General features: G+C 46.0%; 1 protein-coding gene across 6 annotated transcripts in view; it reads left to right on the top strand.

Moving 5' to 3' along the window:
- Positions 1 to 21221, top strand: part of FBXO32 (F-box protein 32) — a 33648-nt gene extending 12427 nt beyond the window's left edge. For 4 of the 6 annotated variants that reach the window (XM_059466761.1, XM_059466786.1, XM_059466794.1 and 1 more), the window contains exons 5-9: positions 483 to 576; positions 1371 to 1555; positions 4492 to 4674; positions 5846 to 5989; positions 6664 to 11725. In XM_059466761.1, coding sequence (XP_059322744.1) covers positions 483 to 576; positions 1371 to 1555; positions 4492 to 4674; positions 5846 to 5989; positions 6664 to 6753 — 696 coding nt within the window. In that variant the 3' untranslated portion in view covers positions 6754 to 11725. Of the gene's footprint in view, positions 1 to 482; positions 577 to 1370; positions 1556 to 4491; positions 4675 to 5845; positions 5990 to 6663; positions 11726 to 20261 lie in introns of those variants that run through there. The other 2 variants (XR_009417888.1, XM_059466771.1) reach the window with 2 other exon arrangements.
- The last annotated feature ends 3545 nt before the right edge of the window (positions 21222 to 24766 follow it).

The following is a 24766-nucleotide window of genomic DNA, read 5'->3' as shown; positions in this document are numbered from 1 at the left end:
AGCCCATGCAACCAGCAGGTGATGTAAATTGTGGAGTCTGATTCTCATTAATGGTCTGTCAATAATGTGCCCATGCACACAGGCATTTGCTCGTGCTCCCTTATGACACTGCTTGTTTGTGCCCCGGTGTGGGATGGTGATGCTGGCTGAGGTTGTTCCCTTGGTGTCAATAGTGGCTGCCAGTCCAAGCACCACTGTGGTTTCTCTGCATCTCTGATCCATGAAATCAAGTTCCCTCTCCCCCTACAGTGAAGATAATTAAAATGCCTTTTTCCCCCCCTACCTCTTTTGATGTGAGTTTAATTATTTGGCCTCTGCTCTCCTTCCCTTTTTGCATTACGTTGCTCTGTTGTTCTGTCTCCTTTTTATTTTTAAGCAGCAAACAAGTCTCTGGACTGTTTTGCTGTGTCATGTGACTAGGAGTCAAGATTAGAAAGGTATCTCTGTGCTCTAAGGCTTGCAACTTCTATTTTTATCCACAGCTGTTGGAGCTGATAGCAAAGTCTCAGCTGACGTCACTGAGTGGCATTGCCCAGAAAAACTACATGAACATTTTGGAAAAAGTGGTTCAGAAAGGTAAGAAACGGAAATGGTGAGGAGGAGTCTGATTTAATCTGGTGTACTTTGGTGAACCACATCCTTAACAATAGTCAGGCAATGCAAAATGGGTGAAGAGGGGCTCCACTGTTTATTTCTGTAGTGCACTTCTGCTTTTCCTCAATGAAGGGCTTGGTGGGAGGGGAAGGAATTTCTGTGGTCTGGTAGGTGTCTGAGAGTTGACTCCTCCTTTCCCAGCTTTGCTCACTGCCACCCCTTCTGCATCCTACTGAGTCGAATGTCTGGCTGCTCATGCCCTTGGCCAGGCATATCTGCAGTCCCTGCTGCTGCCTTGCTGGCATTGTGCTGTACCTGCTGCTCCCACTGCTCTGGAGGGGTCTTCACCTTCACCTGTTCAGGGGAATGAAGTGTGCTTGAGATGTAGCACTTCCCTCGTGATGTTTAGCTGTCCCTAAAGCCTGGGCATTGACAGCAGCCTGTTGTTATACATAATGAGAAATGTGCATTAGATGGGGAAGAGGTGCACATAGATAACTTCTTGCACAGTATCAGAGGGGAAAACTGGCTGGTTGCCAGAGGCTGGAAATGGGAAGTGCAACAGATCTCATCTGCTTATCCTGGGAGGCTCTCTTTCCACCTGCTGTCTAACCTGCTCTGACTGGCTAAGGTTTAAGTGCTTTCCTCTAAAAAGAAAAGCACAGGCTGGCCCTCTTGGCCTGTGAAATTACAGCAAATAACTTGCCTGAGAAACATGTAGATTCAGAGAAGGATTTTGACAATTCCTATTTTTAACCTTTCCTGTTCTTCCAAAGTCCTTGAAGATCAGCAGAACATCAGGCTAATAAGGGAATTGCTGCAGACCCTCTACACATCCCTCTGCACGTTGGTTCAACGCGTTGGCAAGTCTGTCCTGGTCGGAAACATCAACATGTGGGTGCACAGGATGGAGAGCATTCTTCACTGGCAGCAGCAACTGAACAACATTCAGATCACCAGGGTAAGCACAAATCCTGAAAGCTAAAGATATTTTCTCCATCATGAAACTTTTTTTTTTGTCAACGGCTCTCATTTGGGTGACTGCTTCCCACTCTACTCTCAGTGAAAGCACAGACTTGGAAGGGCCTGGAGTTGCCAAAATAACTGGATGCTTTCCTAGCATTACTTGACTCCCTTAATTCAAACTCAATGTACATAACCCAGGATCATGCTTGAGGTTACTGGTCACAGACTGGCTTGAGTCCATAATGGCTTTGAAGTACTGTGTGAACAGAGCTGGACAAAAAACCGTCTTCCCCTCCTCAGTCCTCAGAGGCCAGGCCTCAGTGTGAAAAGTCAACTCAGGCTTTCTCAAATTGAGCAATTGCCTTCAAAACTTGTTTACCAGACAGCCAAGGTTTTTAGATTTGTTTAATCTGTAAATTAAATACAAATTTTCAAATAGCTGCATAACTTCATACTTCCTGGCTGAAAATACCAATGATTCTTCCAGTAGTCCGGAGTTACCTGTTCCAGCTGGATGAGTCCTGCTTTTACAACATCTGTTTTTTCAACAGCATCTGTGGGGATGGGAAGGATGTTTTAGATGATAAATTTCTAGACTGGCTTTACATGGGAATCAAATCTGAACTTGTTTCCTGTCACATAATCACAGCAGGTTTGATGTTGGACTAGACCTCTGGATGTCATCTGGTCAAACCCCTCTGCTCAAGCAGGGATACAACAATAAGTTGCCCAGGACTATATGTACATTCTTTACTCCACTGAAATGCTACAGCTTTCCCCCCATGCTGACATCTGTTGATGTTCTCCTTGTAATCTCGAAGAACTCTGCCTATTCAGGCAAAAATGATCAAAATATTGCTTGTGAAAGGAACTGTCTTTTATACATAGTTGTGTAGGTTTGCAGACTCTTTAGAAAAAGTAAATAAAATACATGTAGAGCATGGAAAAAAAAAAATTCACACCACTGAAGATAACTTCAGTTCAAGCTGGAACAAAACCAAATTAATTCAGAGAAGGGAAGAAGCTCAGCTCTGTGCAGCCAGTTACTTATGGTGCAGTGAACTTGTGGTGTTTCTGAAAGGGAAAATGTCTTGCAACACCCAAGACCTAAATATTTTTTTTAAAAAACCCAGAAAATGTAAAACCAACCTTGAAAAATGTTGTATGTGCTATAGCTGCTTCAAAAAAAAGACAAACTTCTGCCCAGAAAATGACAGCTTACTGATCTGTTCTGGTCTAATCTATGTTCTTTCTGCAAAAAGAAGTAATGCTTGAAAAGTTCTGGAAAAGAGTACTGAGGGAAAACTAGTAGCAGATAAGCTTTTGGCCTGATCCAGAAAACCTGTAAGGATTTGCTTGAGTCACACAAGCTTTTGGATTTTTTTTAGAAAAAGATATACAAGTGTGAGCTTTCTTTGGTTTTTGGTGTTTTTTTTTTTTTTTAACCCAAGTCTCTGAGCTTACTCTTGCCTGTTGTGCCTTAGCAAAGCTTATATGCAGCCATAGTTCAGAAGAATGCAAAATACAGCCTGGCAAGGAAGACCAGTGGGACATGATCCAGGGATCCAGTGCATTCGTCCTCCCCCAAAAAATGTGCCAGGCTGTCATGGAAAGGAATGTCCTCCAGACACTGCAGGGACAGTTGACTCCTCCTGGAGTGACTGTCAGCTCTGCCTGGCAGGTGGTGCTGCAGAAATGGATGTTTTGGCTGAGGAGCTCAGGTCCTTGCAGGTCCCAGCAGTGTCGCTGCTCGGGGCAGGCCGGCACTGAGGGAAGGCAGGAGCTGCTGCTGTGCTGACATACTTATTGTTCCTTGGAGTCTCCCATGCCGTGGGATGGCTGGGGATGGGACCACATGATTAAAAGCAGCCTTATGCAGTGTCTCTGCTGCTGGTGGGCTGAGTGCTGCTTGTTTGAAACAGTTAATAGCTCTGCCAGAGATGAGGTGGGTGCTGTGACTCTGCAACTTAAAATAGCAGCCTCTCTGTGCAGGGTAAAGGATGAACTTGGCACATCTGTCTAACATTGTTTCTTTGTTGGAGCCCAATCCTAGAAGCTGCTGTTTGCCTTAATAAGGCTGGGGCTGGTTTTGAAGCTGCAGCTGGTGCCCAGGTTGTGGTCCTTGCTGACGCCTTGCTCCTGTGTATAGCTTGGATTTGCCCTGAGTGTAGGACATGCCGATCTCCTGTGGTCAATTTGCCCTGGAGCTGTACCCCAGGTGGACTTGCAAAATAATCCTGGACCCTGTAGAGGCTAAGCAGAGGTGAATGGGGCTGCCTTTTGTGTCTTTAGGCTAGGATCTGCTTTTGTGTGGCTGAACAGCCTGGAAAACCAGGGCTGTGGGAAAGGGGCAGGTCCTTCAAGTGTTCCCAGAGGAAAAGCTAACCCTGCCAGCAGTGACCTGGGAACCCGTGCTGTGAGTGCTCACCAGCCACTGCTGTGGTTGCAGCAAGACCCTGTGATGATATAAGCTAAAACCCATGTCAGAAGAGCATGGGATTCCCAGCAGTGTAACCAGAGCTGAACTTGAGAAGCAATGCCCATCTGCCTGGAGGTGGAGAGGCCTGGATGGACAGTAGCTGATACCACAATACAGCCAATGTCCTGCTGTAGTGAAAGCTGATGGTGATACTTCAGGGAGCAGTCTCACAAATATGGATGTAGGGTGGACAAAAAGGAGAGAAGGAGGCTTGGACTGCAACTCTCCTAATTACTGTACTACAGATAAATGTCCTCTTCCTTGAGGTTATCCCAAACAGTTATGGGGCAGAAGATCCAATATTTCCATGTTAAATGTCTCCTTTATTTAGAAGAGGGAACTGCTGCTTTGTTCTCTGTGTGAAGGAGTTTTAAAAAAGCAGCAGTTATGCTGCAAGCTAGGATTTCTTAGGTTTCCATCTTCCTGGGAGCTCAGCTCTGTGTCTCTTGCAGCCTGCCTTTAAAGGAACCACGCTCACGGACCTGCCCCTGTGTTTGCAACTGAACATCATGCAGCGACTGAGCGATGGCAGGGACCTGGTCAGCCTGGGCCAGGTGGCTCCTGACCTCCAGGTGCTCAGTGAGGACAGGCTGCTGTGGAAGAAACTGTGCCAGTACCACTTCACAGACAGACAGGTATGAGGAGAGGTGCAAACTGCCATCAGTTTTTGGTGTACCCCCCCTCCCCAGAGTGTCTTACCTGCATGTTCTCTTACTTGGCTGGCTCTTGGATCTGAGGACTGTGCAGCAAGCTGATAATATAAGCTGGCATGGAAATGGCTGTGAAGATGATTTATATAGAGGGTTTTACATGCCACAGCAATGATTCCTGAAATAGGAGCTTGGGGAATTAATCATACACTGAATTTCAATCCTAATCCAGGTGGGAACAACTGCATGACTTGCAGTTGCTCCTTGCCCCACGTGTGCAGGGAAAACGTGCAGGCAAGCTCCAGCAATCACCCTGACGTCCCAGGGACTGACACCCTTGCAGAGAATCTTTGTGGATGTGTCCATGAGCTGTACTCCCTTGCCCTTTAGAGCAAGAAATCCCCTCTGAGCTGTTCTGTGAGTGATGGGATGATATGTGGAAAACAGCCCTGCTGCTGCCCACTTTGTACCTGTGTAAACATCTCTGGCAGGCTGGGAGTCATCAGGGATCATCTAAACTTAAAAGCAAACAAACAAAAATCACTCTCTGTTTATAGGTGAATGTCAGGGGTGTTTATGCTAGACCTCTGCACTTCAGAAACCATGTGCCAGCTTTCTCTGCTGACCTGGCTTTATTTACTCACTCTGAATCTGACTTTGGAAGTGACTCTGGAGGAGTTATTTCTTTTATTAAGTAAATTCAAATCCAGTCTCTGCAACTAATGAACCCTAAAAGAGAAATGGGTGTCTCCCAAACTAATATGGTAAATCACTGTCTCTTACAGAAAAATACCTCAACTTTTACAGCTATTAAATGCAACTCTACTTGCTGTGCTGCCTGCCAGAAACAGTGGTCAGAGCAGTATGAGAGAGCTCCCAGGGTTTCAGGCTTCCTATAGTGAGGTTGATGAAGGCAGAACAGACCCTCATAATGGTATTGAGTGAGGCTGTTCCCATCAGGAAAATGCTTATACCTTTTTCAGTTATAAGTAGAAAGTAAGAAGCTGAGAAGTGTTCAAAGTAAGAGCTTTCTCAATGTTGCAAGAGAACTGTTATCGCACTGGCAGGGTTGACATGTGAGGGAGGGAACACCATGAGCTGAACAGACCAAATCAGTTTTTTGACCTGCTATAATTGTGTGCATCTTTTCTTTAAGATTCGCAAACGTCTGATCTTATCTGACAAAGGACAGCTGGATTGGAAGAAGATGTACTTCAAGCTCATAAGGTGTTACCCACGGAAGGAGCAGTATGGTGACACACTGCAGCTGTGCAGGCACTGCCACATCCTTTCCTGGAAGGTATGAGGTGCTGGTGGGACAGACTTGACTGGGGCAGGAGCCGTGGGGCATCCAGTGCTTCTCTGAGTGCAGCTGGCTTAGGTTGTGGCAGTTCATTTGCCTGCATAGCCTAATGAATCCCTACATCTTAATTCTCCCTCAGCTATTAAGGCCCTTTCTTCTCTGTTTTTAAGAGATCCCAGCTTTATCTTGAACATGAGCAGTGTCCATTGGGGCCAGAGGGTTGGGAAATGGGGGGCATGTTTTAGGGCTGCCTTCAAGAAATCATTTTAGCACTGCCAGCAGCTTCCTCTACCCATTATATGCAAATGGAGGTCTTGGCAACAGGATTAGCTGGAATGAAAGCTGATGGCTGCAAAACAGCTCAGGACAAAAATCTGCTGACCACTGTGGTGATATGCAAGGCATGTCTCTGGAGTTAAATTCCAGTAGCTGATGGTAGGCTCTAGCCTCTCTTCCCTCAGAAGGGGGGAACAGAATTAATTGGATCCTTGCTGCATTTTTTGATGACTTGCCCCTAAGATATTAATTCCAGTTCTGAGCTGTCTGCTATTCTGGACTCTGCTCTACCTATTTGCACATGGGATGTCTGGCAGAGGGGCAGTGCTAAGTTGGCTGATGCTTTGGCAGCCTTTCTGCAGCCTCTCTAAATAGAATTGTTTTCTCTTTCCCAGGGTACTGATCACCCCTGCACAGCCAACAACCCAGAGACTTGCTCCACCTCTCTTTCACCACAAGAGTTTATCAACTTGTTCAGGTTCTGAACTTGGGTCAGCGCAGCCTATGCAATTCCTACAGGACACTGTCACAGAGCTTGGACACTCCATTTGTAAATAGTGTAAATATTCATGTTTGCTTGAAGCTCTTGAGTCAAGGAACAAGAGGATCTCGGAGAAGAAAGGTGAAGTTGCTCACTGACAAGCAGCACTTAAGGAATACAGACTTCCATAGGAATGGTGTATAAATACAGCATGTTGTACAGAGTCCCTTTTTTATCATCAGAGTACAAGATACAGGGCAAAAAGACCTTCATTTTTTGTTTTTAGAAGTTAAAAATGAATTTGCCCCGCATCCATTTGAGAACTCTTTTGGTTTGTTTCTAATAGAGAGAAAGCAATACGAGGCTAGGACTGTTGAACTGTTCCTCCATCTGGTTTTATTTAGCATACATATTTATAAGTATGACATTTTAGAAATATTTATGAAAAATATCCCTGTGACAAGTATAATAATACTTTTGTGTTTTTAAAAGGACACATTGTGAAATACTTAGGATAGAAATCTAGCCTACTTGCAAGACAGAATCGCAACACACCACTTTCTACCTCCAACAGATTGAGTACCTTTCAAACAAAACTCCAGTGTACAATGTGAACTTTTGTATTTTGTACAATGATTTAAAGGGAAATGTTTGTGATAGTAAGCATCTTTTCCTGTATTAATGCTTACCTCTTTACATTAGTTTTCTTGCTCTACTCAGTGCTTGAATGCCTAGATGATAGGCACCATATGAATACCTAAGAATTTACTCCATCCTCTTTTGATTTGTTGGTTTCATGAAAGACCATGCAAATGTGACAAGAGAAGACAAAAGGATGAGCATTATCTATAAGGGAGGAAGTTCTATGATAGGGGAACAAAGGACTGGATTTAATCTCACAAGGTAAATTTTTATCTGCTTCATTAGGTTAATTGCACTAGTTGAAATCCTAAGTGAGGTTAGAATCTGTTTTTTCGAGCCTATGTTTTCCAACATATACACTGCTCTGTATTCCTACTGCTGTCAAGTGAATTCAGTCATCTTGGAGCTGGCAAAATATGGGGGAGCTGGGCCACTGAATCTGGTTAAATAATGCGGTTTTTATTCCCTGCAAGACTGGCAGCAAATGTTTTGTGTCAGAGCCCTGGAGCTTAGGGAGTGATTGGTACTTAGCAGTCAGGGCTTGGCTAAGCAAGGGATTTCCAACATACTGATATCTTTGGTTCTTTGTACATGCCAGGGGCAAAGACCCAAGGACCCTAGTCCCTTCTGCTTCCAGTGCTGAGCTGCTTGTGGGATCCTCTGACCCTAACCCAGAGCTAAATTTTCAGTCCTATAGAGTAAGTGGCCACTTCACCATGGCTGTGATCTGGTTCACTGTCTCCTCTGTTGCATGCAGTGCTTCACTTTTCTCTAGAGTGGAGCTTGAAGAATCCAGCTCCTACATAGCAGTCTGAAAACCTGCAGTGGAAAGTTTTTGCTGTTTGCTAGTGGATTTCCTGTATAGCACTTTCTCTGTGTTTGATGTAAGCAGGAGACCTTGTAAGGGTAAATACTTAGTGGGTTGTGTGTGACTATGTACAAAAATTTTGAGGAAAAGGAGTACTCAGGACAATTCAGGAAGAACTACTTGAGTTAATTATTGTTAAATATGCTGTTCCTTTTTTTACATTTTTATAACTGACTTTGAACACTTTTCTGCAGCTGTTTGTATTTGAAAATGACAGTATTTGCATTTTTGCAAACTAAATCACTTTGCATATTCTTGGAAGAGATGTGAAAAGGGAAAAAAACTGCCTCTAGATGGAGTAGTGGGAAGAGGGGAAGAAAACATGGAAAATGCTGTCAAGAACTGCCCTTCTCCAGCCACCTAACAGCAAATCCCAAGTTTTTGCTCTTCCAGAGAGTTCTGTGAGCCTGCACCACCCTTAGCCCAGAGCTTGTCACTCTCCAGAGATGAGGGGAAAGCACATGCAGGATAGCAAGCTTTATCTTGGTGTTGATGCCCCATTCATCAGTTTGACTGCTGGTGGAAAGCATAAGCCTCCTGATCATACCCATGTCAACTGAAAGTGATTTAAAAACTGCTACCTTGGAAAAACACACTTGTGCTTGTTTGGGGGATGTTTGTGAGTAAAGGAGGCCAGTTTCTCTTTTTCCTTCCTGCGTTGATGGCAGTGGGTAGACAAGGCTGAAATCTGGCTTCAATGAGTGAGGACATAAAGGAGTGAAACTTGCAAGTGAAGTGAGTGAAGCATTGCCACTGAGTTTGGAGAGTCCTGTAGCTCCTTTTTCCAGCAGTGAGAAGATCTGTCCCTTTGGCATCTTTTGTTTCCAGCTCTGACTTGGGGTTGGTTTGTTTTCTAGTTTTGCCTCTGCCACCCATGGTGAGCCAGCCTGTTGAATTGGGGAGGGAACAGTATTTTGGTATGAAATGCTGCAGCATTCTGCCTACTCTGCATCTGTGCTCAGCCCTTACCCTCTGGGAGATTGGGACACTGAGTGCATTTTAAGCTCAGATTTGAATCTGGCCTACTGCATTCCTTGTGTAAGAAGATGGGAATTCTCAGCATTGAGCTGTGATTTGGGAAGGTCTTGGCTCCAGCCATTGCCTCTATCAACCCTTCACTGGCCTCCTCTACCCAGAGACCATGGGTCATGCTGACAACAGATTTAATGTGCAACTGAGGCTCCTAGTTTTAAAACTTACTTCAATTACTGTGTGTTTTATTTTTTAGCACTGTAAGGGTCAAAGTGCTGAAGATGATTTGTAATACATAGACACTTGGCTGTTGCTTGTGTGAGGTCTTGGAATATTGCTGTCAGTGTCCAAACCAGCAGCAAACCAAGCAGCTACTGTACAGAACAAAACAGAGTAAACAGAAAGAAACAGAATAAGCCTTATTCAGTTATGCCTCAGTCATTGCCCTCCTGCTGCAGCAATTGTCAAAGATGGCCTTGCTCTCTTTGGGGACCCATTGTTTCTTGAGTGGCTGGTACAGGGAGATGTTGCAGTGAATTCAAGACTCTTGGTTTGTATTTAAAACAAAATGCTGTTGCAGCCAAATACCTTACTCATTCACAAACAAAGCAATCAGTATTTTAGGGGTGCAAAGGCATCTGCCTGGCTGAGGGTGGCAGAGTTACAGAACTGACAGTGATATCAGGGGCTTCCAGGTGGGATGGTTTAAGACTGCTCTCCGGCAAAAAGGACTTCTTCATTTTAAGACAATTGTGGCAAAGCTGTTGTGAAGGGAAAAACAGACTTTTGCTTGTGTTTTGGAAATGGAATGTTGTTTTCAAATGATGTTTCACTTTCCAGTTAGTTGATGCATTTCCATTAGATATGCATCAGTTCTTATACTAGGAAAGGAGAGTTTTTCCTCTCTTTGGGGTTTTCTCTTGCCAGCATCTCCCGGGAAATCTCATTGTCTTTAGAGGATGTATTAACTAGTGCAACAGCATAGACCATGGTGCTGTGAAGAGGAAAAATAGATCCATGCAAGGGAGGAGGCTTAGAAGGGGAGAGATCCTGGAGATCTCTGTTTCAGCTTTCCAGAAGAGGCCAGTTTTTGATGTGGTGGCCATTTCAAGAGGCACGATTTCAGCTGTACATACCTTAAGCCGTTTACACTAACTATGGTATGCTGAAGTTTGATCATAAAGTGTGTGTACCTCCTCTTATGTTTTTGGGTTTCTTTTTTTTAACTGTGGGAGTTGCTAGATCCTTCATTATGTAAAGTGATTAGGAAAATGTGTATTGCTCTGAAGACATTGCTTTGTATGTAAACATTTAATTGCACCCTGCCACTTTCTGTATATGGGAATATATTTTATATTGTTTTTCTTTGCCCCAGGTTTTAAACTGTTTGTATTCCCATTTGTTTGACTTCAATTACTTTTGGGAAGCTGTCACCTTCTAGAATATGCACAGGTACTAAACCAGCTTTTCTTGCCCAAAAAATTCCTTGGCCCTTAGTTGCTAGAATTTCATTTAGAGCAGGAACATTTCAAATCCTGTTGTGTAGCAAACAAATCAGATGTGCTTTTCACACTGAGCTCCTGCTTGGTACGGCAAAGCAGCGTTGTCCTCTGCGGTTGTCCTTACAAACATGTTGCACATCTTCCCTGTAGATCAGCACCTTGCCAAAAAGACTTAGCTTTAAATTAAAATGCCCCTCTTTGTAGCTGGCTTGTTTGCACAACCCAGGCCCTGTGCAGCTGATGGCTGATCAGGCTGGTGCAGACTCCCTCCCTCCTTCAAGGGTTGGGACTCTGGTGTTCTGCTTGTGCTGCTTTCTCAGCTCTTCGCTTGTACTGATGCTGGTTCCGGGCTCTAAGCTGTGGTCAGCCCTTCCACACAGCTGTCAGTCTGTGGCTGCTGGCTCTGAGTCTTTACCAGCACCCAACTTCTATCCAGTGTCTTCCTCCAGTGATTTTGTTGGTAGCAAATCAGCTTTGCAGGAGAACAAATCCATCTTGTCCTTGACACATGCAGTCAAATATAAAGGTACTCTTGACACCAGAGAAATTCCCTCTCTATTGACCAAGTGTTGCTGCTTCTTCTCCTGGGAGGGCAACTGAGGGTGGAATTTGCATTTCTTTAGCCATCCTGTGCTGCACAGAATGCTAACGTGTCAGCTACCAAGAGAACATTTTAATTTGAAATAGAAAATATGCTCATCTTTAGGAACTAATCTACAGTAATTATAAATACTTATATATGGAAGAGAGCGAGTGTTCTGTTTTATTTTTCCTTGAAGTTTTAACTAGAGATGATATGAAATGAAAGGCATCCCTTATATAAGACTTCTGTTTAATATTATTGTGTGGTTAAAATCCTTCCATTATAAATTTGCACACTTTTCTCCTCTTTCCTTGCATGTTCAACTGATTTTTATAGCTGTTCTGTGCGGACAGTATTTTTGTAAAACATTTTTGACACTGAATTGCAATAAATGTTCAAACAATGTGAACCACAGAGTTGGTTGTCTCATTGCTTCCAAGGTGGTGACCTTATCAGCCTTGAGCTCCTGATGACTGTAAGCAAAGACTGCTCTGCAGGAACATCCAGAACTTGGCTCGTTGTCACAGCAGAAGATCCCAGATAGAGCTATTGCTTCATCCCATCTCAAAGGGAAATGAGCCCTGGCCTCCAGCAGAACCCGTGCTCACAGGGAGCCTTGTGCTCATCAGTCTGCCCACAGCCAGGAGTGAGGCTGCCCCAAAAGAGATCAGTAGTGCTCCCACTCATGTGAGACCTTCAGCTCCACCTTATGGCTTAGAAAATACTGGGGTTTTTCCAGTCATATTGCCTGAGTGATTATTTTTAAATCTTTTTTGGGGGGTAGGGAATGATTGCATCTTGTTAGTGTCAGGACTGCAAACAGTCTGCCCTAGGCTCTTGCTCAGAGGGAATGTGAGTGGGAGCCCACTGAAGTGACTCCTAATAAACTGGGGAAAAGCAGTTGAGAAGGCAAATGAAACATGCCTCTGGTTGGAACAGCAGCTATCATGATAAAACAGGATCACTTGCCTCATGAAAGCTCTGCCAGCTATGGAAAGAAGCACAAAATGCAGCTGTTTTGTTTTCAGTCTCATTTGCACTGTCATATAAGGTATGTTTGAGAGGTTTCCTAAGTCTCTGTAGTGAGGCTGTGGCTCGGATCTGCAGTTAGAGGGTTGTACTCAGACAAGGCTCTGGAAACACAGTGTGGGACAAGATCACAAAGCCTTTTAAACAAGAGAAAGCTCTTGTTAAGACATAGTCCTTATTCAAAATTTTTAAAAATAGAAAGCTCTAGTTATTTTAATAGGCTAAATGTGCAAAGACTAAATCCTTTAAGGGGAATACTGGACCTTTTTAGGAGTATGTTGGGCCCCATTTTCATGTTATTGCTGCTACCACCTCCACCCTTTTAGGTGCAGTCAGGGATAGGAGAGGCATCCTGAAACCTGGATGAGGGTTTGTTACTTGTTACCTTGATCAATGGTAACAAGTCACCCTGTACACTTCCTTGGAGTGCCCTCTCTGTCTGTCTTAGAGCCTGATAAAAGAAGTTCAGCCAAAAAACATTTTGAAAATTTCTTATACAAAGAATATTAAAATTGTGACTCTACTTTGCCCCAGCTTTCCCTAATCCTCATTTCTGCTTCTCTGCTTTACAGGGGTGAACCCCAGTGAGCCATATAGGGATTTGCTTTATTTTTGACAAAACCTGAACTGTTCCTGTGATCAAAATTGCAGAACTTGGAAAGAGCTGCTTTCCAAAAGGCTCTATAAATAACTCATGTGGGTTCAAAGGCCTTCCCTAAGCTGGAAGGACACCAGTTAACTCCTCACCATTCTTGATGCACAATATACTGCACTTTTTAGTTGAAAACAAGCAAATGTCTTTTTAATATGTTTTCCTTGGATAATTTCAGTTCTGGTCAGAACAGACCTTGAACACAGCAGCACACAGGTTGCAGCTGAGGTGCCAGGTCCAGTCCAGAGCTCCTGATGGTGCTGCTGCTTTCATGCAGAGGCTGGAGGTGGGTGGTGGGACAGGAAAGACACCCACTCCCAGCTTCACAGGATAAATAAACAAACCACCCCATGGGATTTGTGTTTGTAGACAGAGAAATGCAGTCAGTGCAGGAAATGTGAGTCCCTCCTTGTCACAACCCACCAGGAATTTTGACTTATTTTAGCAGGGTTTTTAAGAATTGAGTTAAGCTAATTCTTACCAGTATTTATTTTTATTCTTGAAGTTCATAAAATATGATGTCTCTGTGGGTAATCTTTGATGTGAAAGGTGTGTGTAACAAACTGTCAGCCAAGGAGCTGCCTCACTCCCTGTCTGCACTCTGTGCCAAGCTGGGGTGGGCTACGGTTTTGCTTTTTCTTGCTTTCCCTCCACAAGCAAAACTCACTTTTGTGAGGGATTTAGCTCATGTTTCCAGCCAGAAACCTCTTTCTCTCCTTCCTCCCACTGCAGTGTGGCAGCCCAGCTGGTGGGCAGTGTCAGAGAGGCTGCACACCCACGGGGGGCAATGGCTCAGCCTGGGGCCAGCCTCCTGCCCAAACACGATCCAGCCTAAGCTGCTGGAGCCCCTCTGGCTCTGGTCATGGCTGCAGGAATTCCAGGGCTGAGCCAGCCTGGGCCCCAGCACTCTGTGGCCTTGCCTTCCCAGCAGGAGCTGTCTCTTGGTACCAGACCCGTCACTTTTCCCCCTGGAGTTTGGGGCACCCTCCTCAGCTGGGCCTGGGGCACATTTTGTCTATGGGTCTCCCACCAGAAGCTGACCAAGGTTTGCAATATTGGTCCTCTCTTAAATTACTTTCTCCCAATCTTTTTATAGCTCTCCAACTGAAGTGGAATTTATTCTTTCTTTTTTTAATATAGCTGGAGGTGTAAATCCAGACAAATATAACTCCTGAGGGGGAATCAACCTGTCCATGCCACAGCTCAGCAGGGCCTGTGTTACTGCTGGTGTATATAAAGCAACCAGGAGCCTTTTTAAACCTCTGAAACTGAAGTAATTTTTTTTGTTACCTATAGCTAATTAAATGGTTCTCATTCAAAAGCACTGTCTCCTGGTGGTAGGTAGAAACCTACAATCTTACTTTTACCACACACTTTTTATATTTCAAGCCTCTATTTTTAACCCAATCGTGGGATTCAGGGTTAATGCTTGTTAGATCTGTGTCTAGACAGTTGTGAAAAACAGGAAATGAATTACATTATAGTAGGAAAGGAGAATTTAACCTTTTCTCTCCTCACTAACACATGTGACTGAGGAAAATATGCTACAGCAGAGTATTTTGGAAAGTTTAAGGAAGTAGAAAAATGAGAAGAAAAAAAAAAAAAAAAGCTGGTTTTCCACAGGGCCTCGTAGGAATTATTACACAGAAAATAATGCACCAGACTCTGCCCTCAGCTACACCCGGGCAGGAATTTGTTTCCTCTGGTCCCTGTGGAAAAATTGCATTTCATTATTCCCTGCTTATGCTGAACATTCAGAGGAAGGAAAAGCCAAGTTAGCCCATTTCACACACATGCACCAGCACGTGTGGCAGCTGCAGGACAGCAGCCACTACACCACACCCATCCTGCAGCACCCTGAGCCAGGCAGGGCTCTGTAACACCCCTGGGCAAACAGCACCTTGCACCCCTTCTCCTCAGGCTGCCCAAGGCCTCACAGTAATTTTGAAAGATTTACTAAGGTTTTTTTGTTTTTTTGGATTAGACGCTGAAAAAAATGCAAAATTCTGTTGCTTGGCCCTCGAGGGAAGTAAGAGCCCAAAGGCTCATTGCCCTGGGCAGCAGCACAGGGATATTGCTGTGGCCGAGCATGTACAGGGTAAGGCTTTAAAAAATTGCTGTAGTGAACCCAGAGCATGAATTAAGGCTGAACCAGTGTGGACAGCTGGCTGGGGTGCTCCTTACCCCCTTATTGCCCCCATTCCCTGCAAACTGGATGCTGTTCTGATGCAAAACACACCGCGGCCAAGAGTGGTGCTGTCAGCACCCTCCAGAGGCTCGGAGCGCTTTCCCGGTCCCCTCATGAGGTTTCTTACCCCTCCCTGGACCCGGGAGGCTGCAGAAGCATCCAGCAAGTGCCTGCTCTGCTGCAGGAGCGCTGTCCCTCCCTGATGGCATCTCCCTGTGTCCCTGTGTCCCTGCCCTCTCTGCTGCAGGAGCACTGTCCCTCCCTGATGGCCTCTCCCTGTGTCCCTGCCTGTGCCCTCTCTGCTGCAGGAGCACTGTCCCTCCCTGATGGCCTCTCCCTGTGTCCCTGCCTGTGCCCTCTCTGCTGCAGGAGCACTGTCCCTCCCTGATGGCCTCTCCCTGTGTCCCTGCCTGTGCCCTCTCTGCTGCAGGAGCACTGTCCCTCCCTGATGGCCTCTCCCTGTGTCCCTGCCTGTGCCCTCTCTGCTGCAGGAGCGCTGTCCCTCCCTGATGGCCTCTCCCTGTGCCCCTGCCCCTCCTCCCTGCGGGCCGTGAGCAGCCGGGCCTGCCGCAGGGACCCTTCTCATGGTGTGCACAGCCCAGCTTTGCCTCCCCCGTCCACGGCTCTGCTGGAGCCAGATGTTTACGTTCTCTGATGTGCTGTCAGCTGGCCAGGAACACGAATATCCCTAGAGCAGAGCAACAAAGCCTTCCCAAGGATCCTCCGCACCGCTCAGCCCGGGCTCTGCCATTCCTGCCCTCCTGGGATCCCACTGCCTTTGGTGGCTGCTGAGAGTATGGAAGAAAGGGATTAGTCCTCTCCAGACTATTTATTTGCTTAGTTTTATCATGATTCCTTTTAATTTTGAAGGCACATGAGCGTGCTGTGTACAAATCACTGGAATAATAGTGTAGTTAATTTTATGGCGTCTTTAGCACCGTCCAAAGTGGAAAAAAAAATACCAACCCAACCAGCAAACAACTGTCCCTGCAATGGAGCAATCTAAATAAAGTTCTTTAAGCAATACAATATTTCCCTGTATAGCTGTCAATGTTTCCACTGCCAGTTTGTCTTCATAGAGGAACCAAGCTTTGGCACAGCTTATATCAGAAAAAAAATCTTTTAAGTGTTTCCAAGGGGTTGTGGGGTAAGGGGGATTATAGAAGTTCAACTTGCTAGAAGAGCAGTAGAATGTTGGCCTAAGGGTCTCAGCAAGGAAGGAAATGCCTCCATTTATCCAGATTTACTTGCCCAGGCTTGTGCAAGGGAGGGAGGCAGTGGAGCAGGAGGCCTTGCAGCATTTGCACCGGGCCAGGCAGCAGCAGCCAAGGTGGGGATCCTCCCCAGGAAGAGCCAGCTGCCAAGGGGAGTGCTGAGGAAATAATTCAATGTTGCCCATTGCTAATGCCAAAGGAAGCTCAGGAGCCAGCACCCACTGCCAGATGAGCTGCTGTGGAAGGAGATGTCTGTACCTCTGTGTGCCTGGGGAGGCCCAGGGGCACGAGCATGCACATGGACACACAGAGTAAAAGCTGCCTTTCAGAAATCTCGCTCTGCAGGGGAAGGAAGGTCAATAACTTCTTGTCAGCAGCAGCTTTGCTTGAAGGAGAAGCTTTAGGACATGGCTCATCCTGGGGTGGAGGCTGGGAGGGAGTTTCTGCATTAATCACTAATCTCTTTTCTGCTTTTTTCATTAGTATCTTCTGCTTGATATCAGTGTAACCTGCTTGACAGTACTGCTGCCAGAAATGGTGTTTGATTTACAGAAGAGGTGAAAAGCTAAATAGAAGAGGATACAGGTATTCCAAGGATCCTCATTTTGGTGTCTCTCCATGGCCACACCTGCCACCCCTGAGGTCTCCTGGCACTGGAGACTGATGGACAAACCCCAGAGCTCCTCTTGCTGGCAAGGATGGGTTGCTGTAGTACCCTCTCAGGCATCTAGGAAGGCACATTTACCTCAGCCCATCCTCAGGTTACCACATGAACTGCATGCACTGAGATCCTGCATCCCACTTAATATTTAATCACCCTTTGCCCTCATTTTCTTAAGTGGGCAGTGAAACCCTAGCTAGGCTGTGTGCCCCAGCAGCATGGTATTTGATTACAGAAAACTCAAAACAAAGCTTCCATTTGCTAATCCAGCCATGTGCCAGTGGCCATAGCCCTGGAGCTCCATGGATCACTCTCCCAATGGCCCTGAGCAGCAGCAAGGAGCAGCTCTAACAGTGTTTGGGAGCAGGCTCTCTTCCACTGAGCAGGCCAGGCAGGTGACCTTACTGTGAGACACAACAGTGCCAGCTCAGAGGACAACAAGTGAAATTGGTGACAGCTCTTTTGGACCCCACACATGTACTACTGTCACATTGTCAGGCTTCAGAGCTCCTCAGCACTGGGCAGTCTCCATGTGTGATTTTTTGGACTCAATGTGCTAAGCCAGGGCATTTTCTTTTTGAATGACCACAAATAATCCCCATTTCTGAAGATGTCTGTTAGCCCAGCAAGCATCCTTGCCAGGTTGGATGGGGATCTGAGCAACCTGGTCTAGTGGAAGGTGTCTCTCCCACAGCAGTGGGGTAGGAATTAGATTATTTAAGGTCCCTTCCAACCCAAACCATTCTATGGTTCTGTGGTCATGAGTGGGGTGGTAATGTCCTGCACGTCCACTGTCTGCACTGCCCCTGCAGGCAGTGAGCAGAGGGGACCCCATGGTCCCTGCCAAGGGCTGGGACCTGCACCCATGTGGCCAGGACCAGGCTGAGCTGTTCCACAGCCCTGCATGTCCACAGCAGCTCAAGGCAGTAGGGCCACAGAGAACATTGGCAGAAAGGCTCCATCAGGCTCTGTGCTTGGAAAGGTGCCCCTGCTCACACAGCACCAGCTCAGAGGAGGCTGCAGCTTTGCCTCTGCATGGATCTGACCTCCATGCACCATGAGAGCATGGAAAGGCTGGCAAGCAGGAGATGCTGGGAATGTGAGTGGGTCTTTGCTAGCAATAAAGTCTCTCACTTAGTCTTTCAGTTCTCAAAAGCACCTAACCTGGGGTGCTTTATTTAATAATTATCAAATAAGTTAAATGAGAATGACATTAAGTAAACAATGTACCCTGCAAACGATCTCTGACAAATATGGCAGGCAGGGCACTGCAATCCCAGCCTCCTGCTGGGAGCAAGGCAGGGGGAGCACCCTGCTGGTGGCACAGCAAGGAGAACAGCTGGGCCCCACAGCTCTGCTTATTCTGCATCTCAGGACGGAGCGTATCGATCCCTGTGTACTTTATGGGAACTCCATGGACAATGCATTTGAAAACAACTCCTGGGCAGACACAAACTGTAGCATATTAAAAGGTATTTTTAGTACTTCTGGCAAAGCAGATTGAGCTCTGCTTTTAGCTGTGCTAAGACAACGCCATGGAGTTTGCTGGCAGCCCCACATATTCATACTGAGGTAGAGGTTACTTGACTAAATAGTTGCATTTCCTTCATGCAAGACAAAAACACAAGTGCAGAGAAATACTGGTGGGCTCCTGACTTACAGTGGGCTGTATTTTCTTCCTATTTTCTGCCTGAAAGAAGTTTGAATTGCCAAAGAAACATTGTCACATAGCAAGGAAAAATGACTCTGAATGTCACCGCCTCGATTTGTGACGCCTTTGTTTTTGTACTGGTATAAATATAACTGTGACCATTTCATATAGCAAAGTGCTCTGTGATGAGTACAGTATAAATAGTGGAACTGATTACACTTGCTGTAAACAAGGACTGGCAAGCCTTGCTTCACCCCAGCAGTTAGAATGGTGGAAGCAGCAGGAGCTTTACAGCTAAATGCTTAAAAGCCACAGCAGAACATTTTCTCGGGAAGGCTCCAAGCGTGGAGCTGGTGTGCTGCCATTTCAGCAGCCAGGCTGAGACAGGGGGAAGCACACCACCACAATTGCATACTAAAAAGAAGGGAAGGCTGAGATAACTACCATCTGCTTACTGTGTAGGCTGTTTGAAAAAAAATAACATATAATGATTCCTGCCTTATTGCAGTGTTTGGGTTCCAGATATAGCCTTGCATGGGAAGGCTGGTATGATGCTGAACCAAGCAAAATGAGCATTTCCTGCTTTTAAGTAATATAATGTCAGGAATCCAGCTCACTGCAAACATCCTGTTCATCTTCCAGAGCAGGAAGCAGACATTCAGGTGAATAATGTCACTCCAGTTGGACATTGTGAGTGGCAGCTCACAGCCCAGGTCCTTAATGCTTATTTTTAGGACTATAAAATGAAGCCTGGTACACTGTCGGTTTCTCAGCTGTTTAGGTGACCTGGAAAGGCCCAGGGTGGCCTTGGGCAGCCCGCGCTCCAAAGGACGAGAAGAGGCTTCAGGGTTTTTCTCGGTCTCGGTGTTTATTAATTGTTTATCTAAAAGATTTTCTCTCGGCCCGACAGAGGTCTGCACAGCAAGTCAGCCATGAGCACACTGCGAGCCCCCCGGGTGGTCACCTATCTTTATACTCAAAGTTACATATACAATATTTATCAATTTTCCCCAATGCCTTTTACCCTTATTAACCAGTGCACTTTTAGTAATAACCAATCGCAAAGTGCCAACATCACCACAGAAGATGGAGGCCAAGAAGAAGAAGAAGAAGGACAGGACATGCCCCAATTCCTCCATCTTACTTCTTTAGACCCCCCTGTACAGAAATCCTAAACCCTGTGTCTCACACTCTAATTAACTTATCCCTTCACCATTCACCCAGTGAAATCCTCCCATCCTCATACAGGTGTCGTCTCCTGTGTAGGATCAAAGTCCAGCCACCAGACACTTCTGGCAACATTCCAGGACTCCCGAGCCCCCCAAGGGTGGTCTCGGTCACTCTGCACCTCAGTCCTGAGGTGCTGAGATCCCACAGTACACCTCATGCCTAGGAAGTGGCTTCGCTCGCTCAGAAACCCAGGGACTTGCCAGAGGCCTTAGATAACTAAGTAAGATTTGTTTTAACTGCCCTCAGTATCCAAGGTATTTCCTACTGTAAGTATAAGGAAACATTGAGGATACTTAAACAACCCTATTTGTTTATCTTAGGTCAAACTGAAGAGATTTTCCAGAACCACTACTGCAGCTGCACTTAACTGGCTGAAAGGCTGCATTTGTATAGAGTGCTTCACTTCTGACTCCATGATCATAAAGGAAAAGAGTTGAGATCCACAGGGAAGTGTGCACAAACCTGGGCAGATGTCTCTAGACACTCCCTCCTTGGGTGTGCTCCATTAACCTTGGCCTCAACTGGGCCAAGTGCTGCGGAAGGAGGAAGCCAGAAGGCAGAAGAAAATCCCCAGCATTCTCTCCCTCAAGTTTCTGAGACAGTAATTACCTGAAGAGAGACAGATGTTTCTCCTCAAGAGGAGATGAAGTTCTCCAAGCCTGAGAATCCAAAGTGTCATAGGAGGGCAAGCCCAGCAAAGCTGGAGCCATCTGCTCTGCTGGGTGACATGTGAAGTGAAGCTCTGCAGGTCCTCCCCCCCAGCAGTGTGGCTCATGCCAGGTGTGGGGGACAGCCACCACCTGGGTCAGGGACAGTGTCTCAGTAATGGTTCTGCAAGGCACCCAGTGCAAGGTAACTGGGGCTACTGAAGGGACACGGTGGTATTTTCACACCTCATTCTTACTCCCTGGTACAGTTTTCTCAAGTCATTTAGCCTACAACCCTTGTTTCCTAAAAAGGTAGGGGAAAGAAGTGTGAAAAATGAGAAAATTTGGATCAAACTTGTTGTAACAAGGAAAACCTGACCAACCAGAGATGGTCATTTTACAGTGGAAGCTTGAAGAGCAATGGTGCTTCAGAGCATGCATGAGGCTCTGGCTGGACAATGAGAGTATGAAGAGGCCACACATGTCAAAATGCCCTGACCAAGGCTCTCATCCTGGAATTTGATTCATACAAATGCACCCCAATGCCCCTTTGCTTCCTGAATAGCCCAGGTCAGATTGCAGCATCCCTGGGTATCTAAATATAAACTGATAGCAAACCAATTGCTCTGACACCCTAAGGTGTCACAGGCCTGTTTTGGTAGGAACTGTGACCAGATATATTTGGGGGATCTGCTGACCAGGTCCCTCAAACTGGCACATGGTGTGACACTGCTGCCACTTAGCCCCTGGGGTGCAGGATGGGCTTGCACTGCCATGACAGGCTCGGGCAGTCGAGGGCAGTACCTCAGCCTTCAGCCAGAACCTTGCAAGGTACAGATCACCCCTGCAATGCTGTCAGAGTGACTCATTTCTAACTGTAACAGCTACTGGCAGGGCTCAGTGTGCAGGGGACCACCTCTGTCCCTGTCCCAACCTGCACTTCCACTGAATGCTGACTGCTCTCTGCTGGCCAACCAAGAAATGGGATTTTCTCAAGGCAGACCTGGTCACATACAAGTTTGCAAAAGCGCACTGACCAAACAAATGCGTGTCAGAAAAAAGTGTCTATTTTTCTAAAAGCCACAAACAGCTGAATAAAAAAGGTTATTTATCAGATAAACTATATTCTTAGGTAGAAAGCAGCAGCAAAGAAGAGAAAAAGGCAGGAGAGATGTGGGTGTTCCATCTGGTGCTGCAGCTTACTGCTGCAATAGCCTGCTGGAGATGGGAAATGCCCCCATTATAAGGCTATCAGAGTCTCACCCTATGATGTGTAGAAATAAAAGGCTTGGAGAATTTCCAGTGATCAACAGAATACAGAAGCTGGGAGACCATGGGATTGTGAGTAACTGACTGAGAGCAGGAAGGTTTCCCTTGCTTTCTTCAATACCTTACTCAAGGATCACCCAGTTCAAAAAGCCACCACTTAGGGGCTCTAAGCTCACAAAAACTGTAATAACTGGACAAAAGAAAGACATCACATGGAAAAGGACAAGGTAAAGAAGGCTGAAAGGGAATGGGGAGCTAAGATACACTAGGACATCATTGTACTGAAAGTGCATAGGCAGCACATCCTGGTCCTGGACACAGTGGGAAAGCATCTGACACAGTAAAGATCCAGAGTCTCAAGGGGTACAGACAGCATGGAGTGTAAGTGAGCACAGGCTGACCCTGCTGTGACAGTGCACCCCAGACAATCAGCCATCAGTGCTTTCCTGTTATTTCCTATCTCCCAGTGGCATGAGCCCAGTTCCCCTGCACCAAGGAGTGAGGCTCTCTGTCAGCACCCCCTCAGCTGGGTGGCTGCACTGGCCAGCCTGGAGCTGCACCTGAGGAGCAGCAGCTGTGCTCTGCCATACAATGTACCCCACACAGGAACCTATCACTGTGGGGTGAACTTGTTTGAATCTCAGGTGTTTAAATACACCACTGGTCACAGAGCTGACAATTAGGGATGTCTGGCAATGAAGTTGCCTCCTTGCCATCAGATTTACAGTGGAAGGTCTTTGCTTGTACTTCTGCAGGTACATGGCAAAGTGGCTCTCAGCAAACGTTGCTTTTCTGTCTGCAACTTACTGTGGTGTTCCGTGGGGAAACCACACTGGTGGGGCCACCTCATGCATCAAATATGGGTTGACAGCAGAGGTTAAACACAGCAAGTTCCACAAAATAGTCAGAACTATTTGACTAACTCCAGTCAGGGTTATCTAGAGAAAGGACCAAAGAGGGGAGGGAAGTCACTTGGTCCCTGTGATGAGACACTAGGACTAATCAGCACCAGAAAAGAGCTGGTTTCTGGTAAGTACAGTGAAGTGAGTAGCTTTTCTTTGTCTTTTGGGCTCTAAAGGAGCACTTGATATATTCCTGAATTCTTTCCTTCTGATATCATGCCCACCTGAAAGGAGATTAAATGTCCCAACACTTGATGAGCTAGAGAGACAGTACCACACTATCACCATCCTCAGCACTGAGTTAAATAATTCTCTGGCTTCTACTGATCCCTCTGGAATGACAGCTTTTTACAAGAGCCACACAAAGGTGCTTAATTATAGAAAAGCTATAATCACACACACCCAGCCTGCTACATGTAAAATTAAGCACCTGTTCAGAATGATTACAGAGAAAAAGGACTAACTCTTCATGTTGGGTTTTTTTTTTAAACTTGCATAGTCTGAATAATGGTTGTGACTGTTCTTCTTTACAGCCTTGATGCTAAAACTAGATTAAACCAGGCAGGCTCTCGTGTCTTGACCCCCACTAAAGGGAGTGTGTCACAGATTTCATGCACCGGAAACCAGCTGAGGTTAAATCAAATGACATACTCAAGTAGGGAGGGATGAGAACCTCATGTTCTGTAACAACCTAAAGGGCCTGTTGAGCAATGCACAGGAACTCTGTGTCTGTGACACTCAGCCACTCAAAGGGTAAGAAGTGCTTAACACGACCCGTTCATCTGAAAGGAGGATCTTGGCATTCCCACCTGTGCTGTGTCTGACCCAGTGCCCTGGCAGCTACAGGAGCAGAGCAGGCAAACTGCTGCTGCTCTGCACTGCCACAACCAGCCTGAACATCACTCAGAACCATCAGTACCATCATCTGCATTCCCCCAGTGTGCCTGCTACATCAGCATCAAGAGCTGCCATTTCATCCAAACATGGACACATCAGACCTTTTACACAGGAGTGAGTATCTGGTTAAATCCAGCTGTCCCCTCTTGGCAGGGTTTGTGCATCAGTTTATCAGGAATCCCAAGTTTCATCTCAGTTTCTTCTGGTGACACTGATTCAGAGTGACAGAAACTGCAGAAGAACTGTCCCACTCCAGAGGGGAGTGTCCCTACAACTGGCCTCCCAACCAGTGCATGCTGGCCTCAAGGAATATGTGTAGTAGCAGCCTGTCTGCACAGGCAACCAGCTGTGCTGCATCTGGCAACAGAAAATTGAAGCTCCTATATTCAGCAGCCTTTATGATATGGAAAGAGATGTCTGCATGAAGTGAATCAATCCCACAGTTGTTCAAGTGGCTGTCTCTGCTGTTATTATGCTGAGTCAATTCTCTAGAACTGATGAGAGATACAGTAATACACTATGTATGTAACAATAAACCTGGGTAAAACATACAAGATTCTTACAAGTTTTGATATTTTTCTTTACTTACAAATAAAATGACCCCTTAATACTTAAAATCTTTACTGTGCTTTTCTTCACAGGAATGAAATATATCACAAATGTTTATTGTAGTCTCAATCCCAGCAGGTTTCCAAGGCCTGACTGGCTAAAGCCCTGAGCAGCCTGGTCTGATCTCATTGGACCAGGGACTGCCTGACCCTTATAACCTGTGTTCTTCTACCAGTCTGTGAGTCCGTGATGTGCTAGGGTATAAAGTAGAACAAGTCCAGAGCTGAGAATTAAAGACCTCATTTTAGCCTGGTTCTGCAATTCCACACTAAGAAGTGTGAGACTGCTCCAAGCCCTCAGTCAGCACGAGGCTTTCCTGGGATGCCCTGCAGGGATGCAGCTTGGCATCACCTCTGAGGATATTCAGCAGCAGGCAGCCCTGAACAGGGAGGCTTTCTCACTCCCTTCCCCCCAGCCATATGGCCCTGCTGATTTCCTTACACCAGCAGGAGCAGCTGTCTGACCACAAGGCAGGCCAGCTCAAGGAACCAAGAAACAAAA

Source organism: Ammospiza nelsoni, chromosome 1, assembly GCF_027579445.1.
Source record: "Ammospiza nelsoni isolate bAmmNel1 chromosome 1, bAmmNel1.pri, whole genome shotgun sequence".
In the NCBI taxonomy this organism is placed as follows: domain Eukaryota; kingdom Metazoa; phylum Chordata; class Aves; order Passeriformes; family Passerellidae; genus Ammospiza; species Ammospiza nelsoni.
This window is presented reverse-complemented; position numbering and strand designations above follow the sequence as displayed.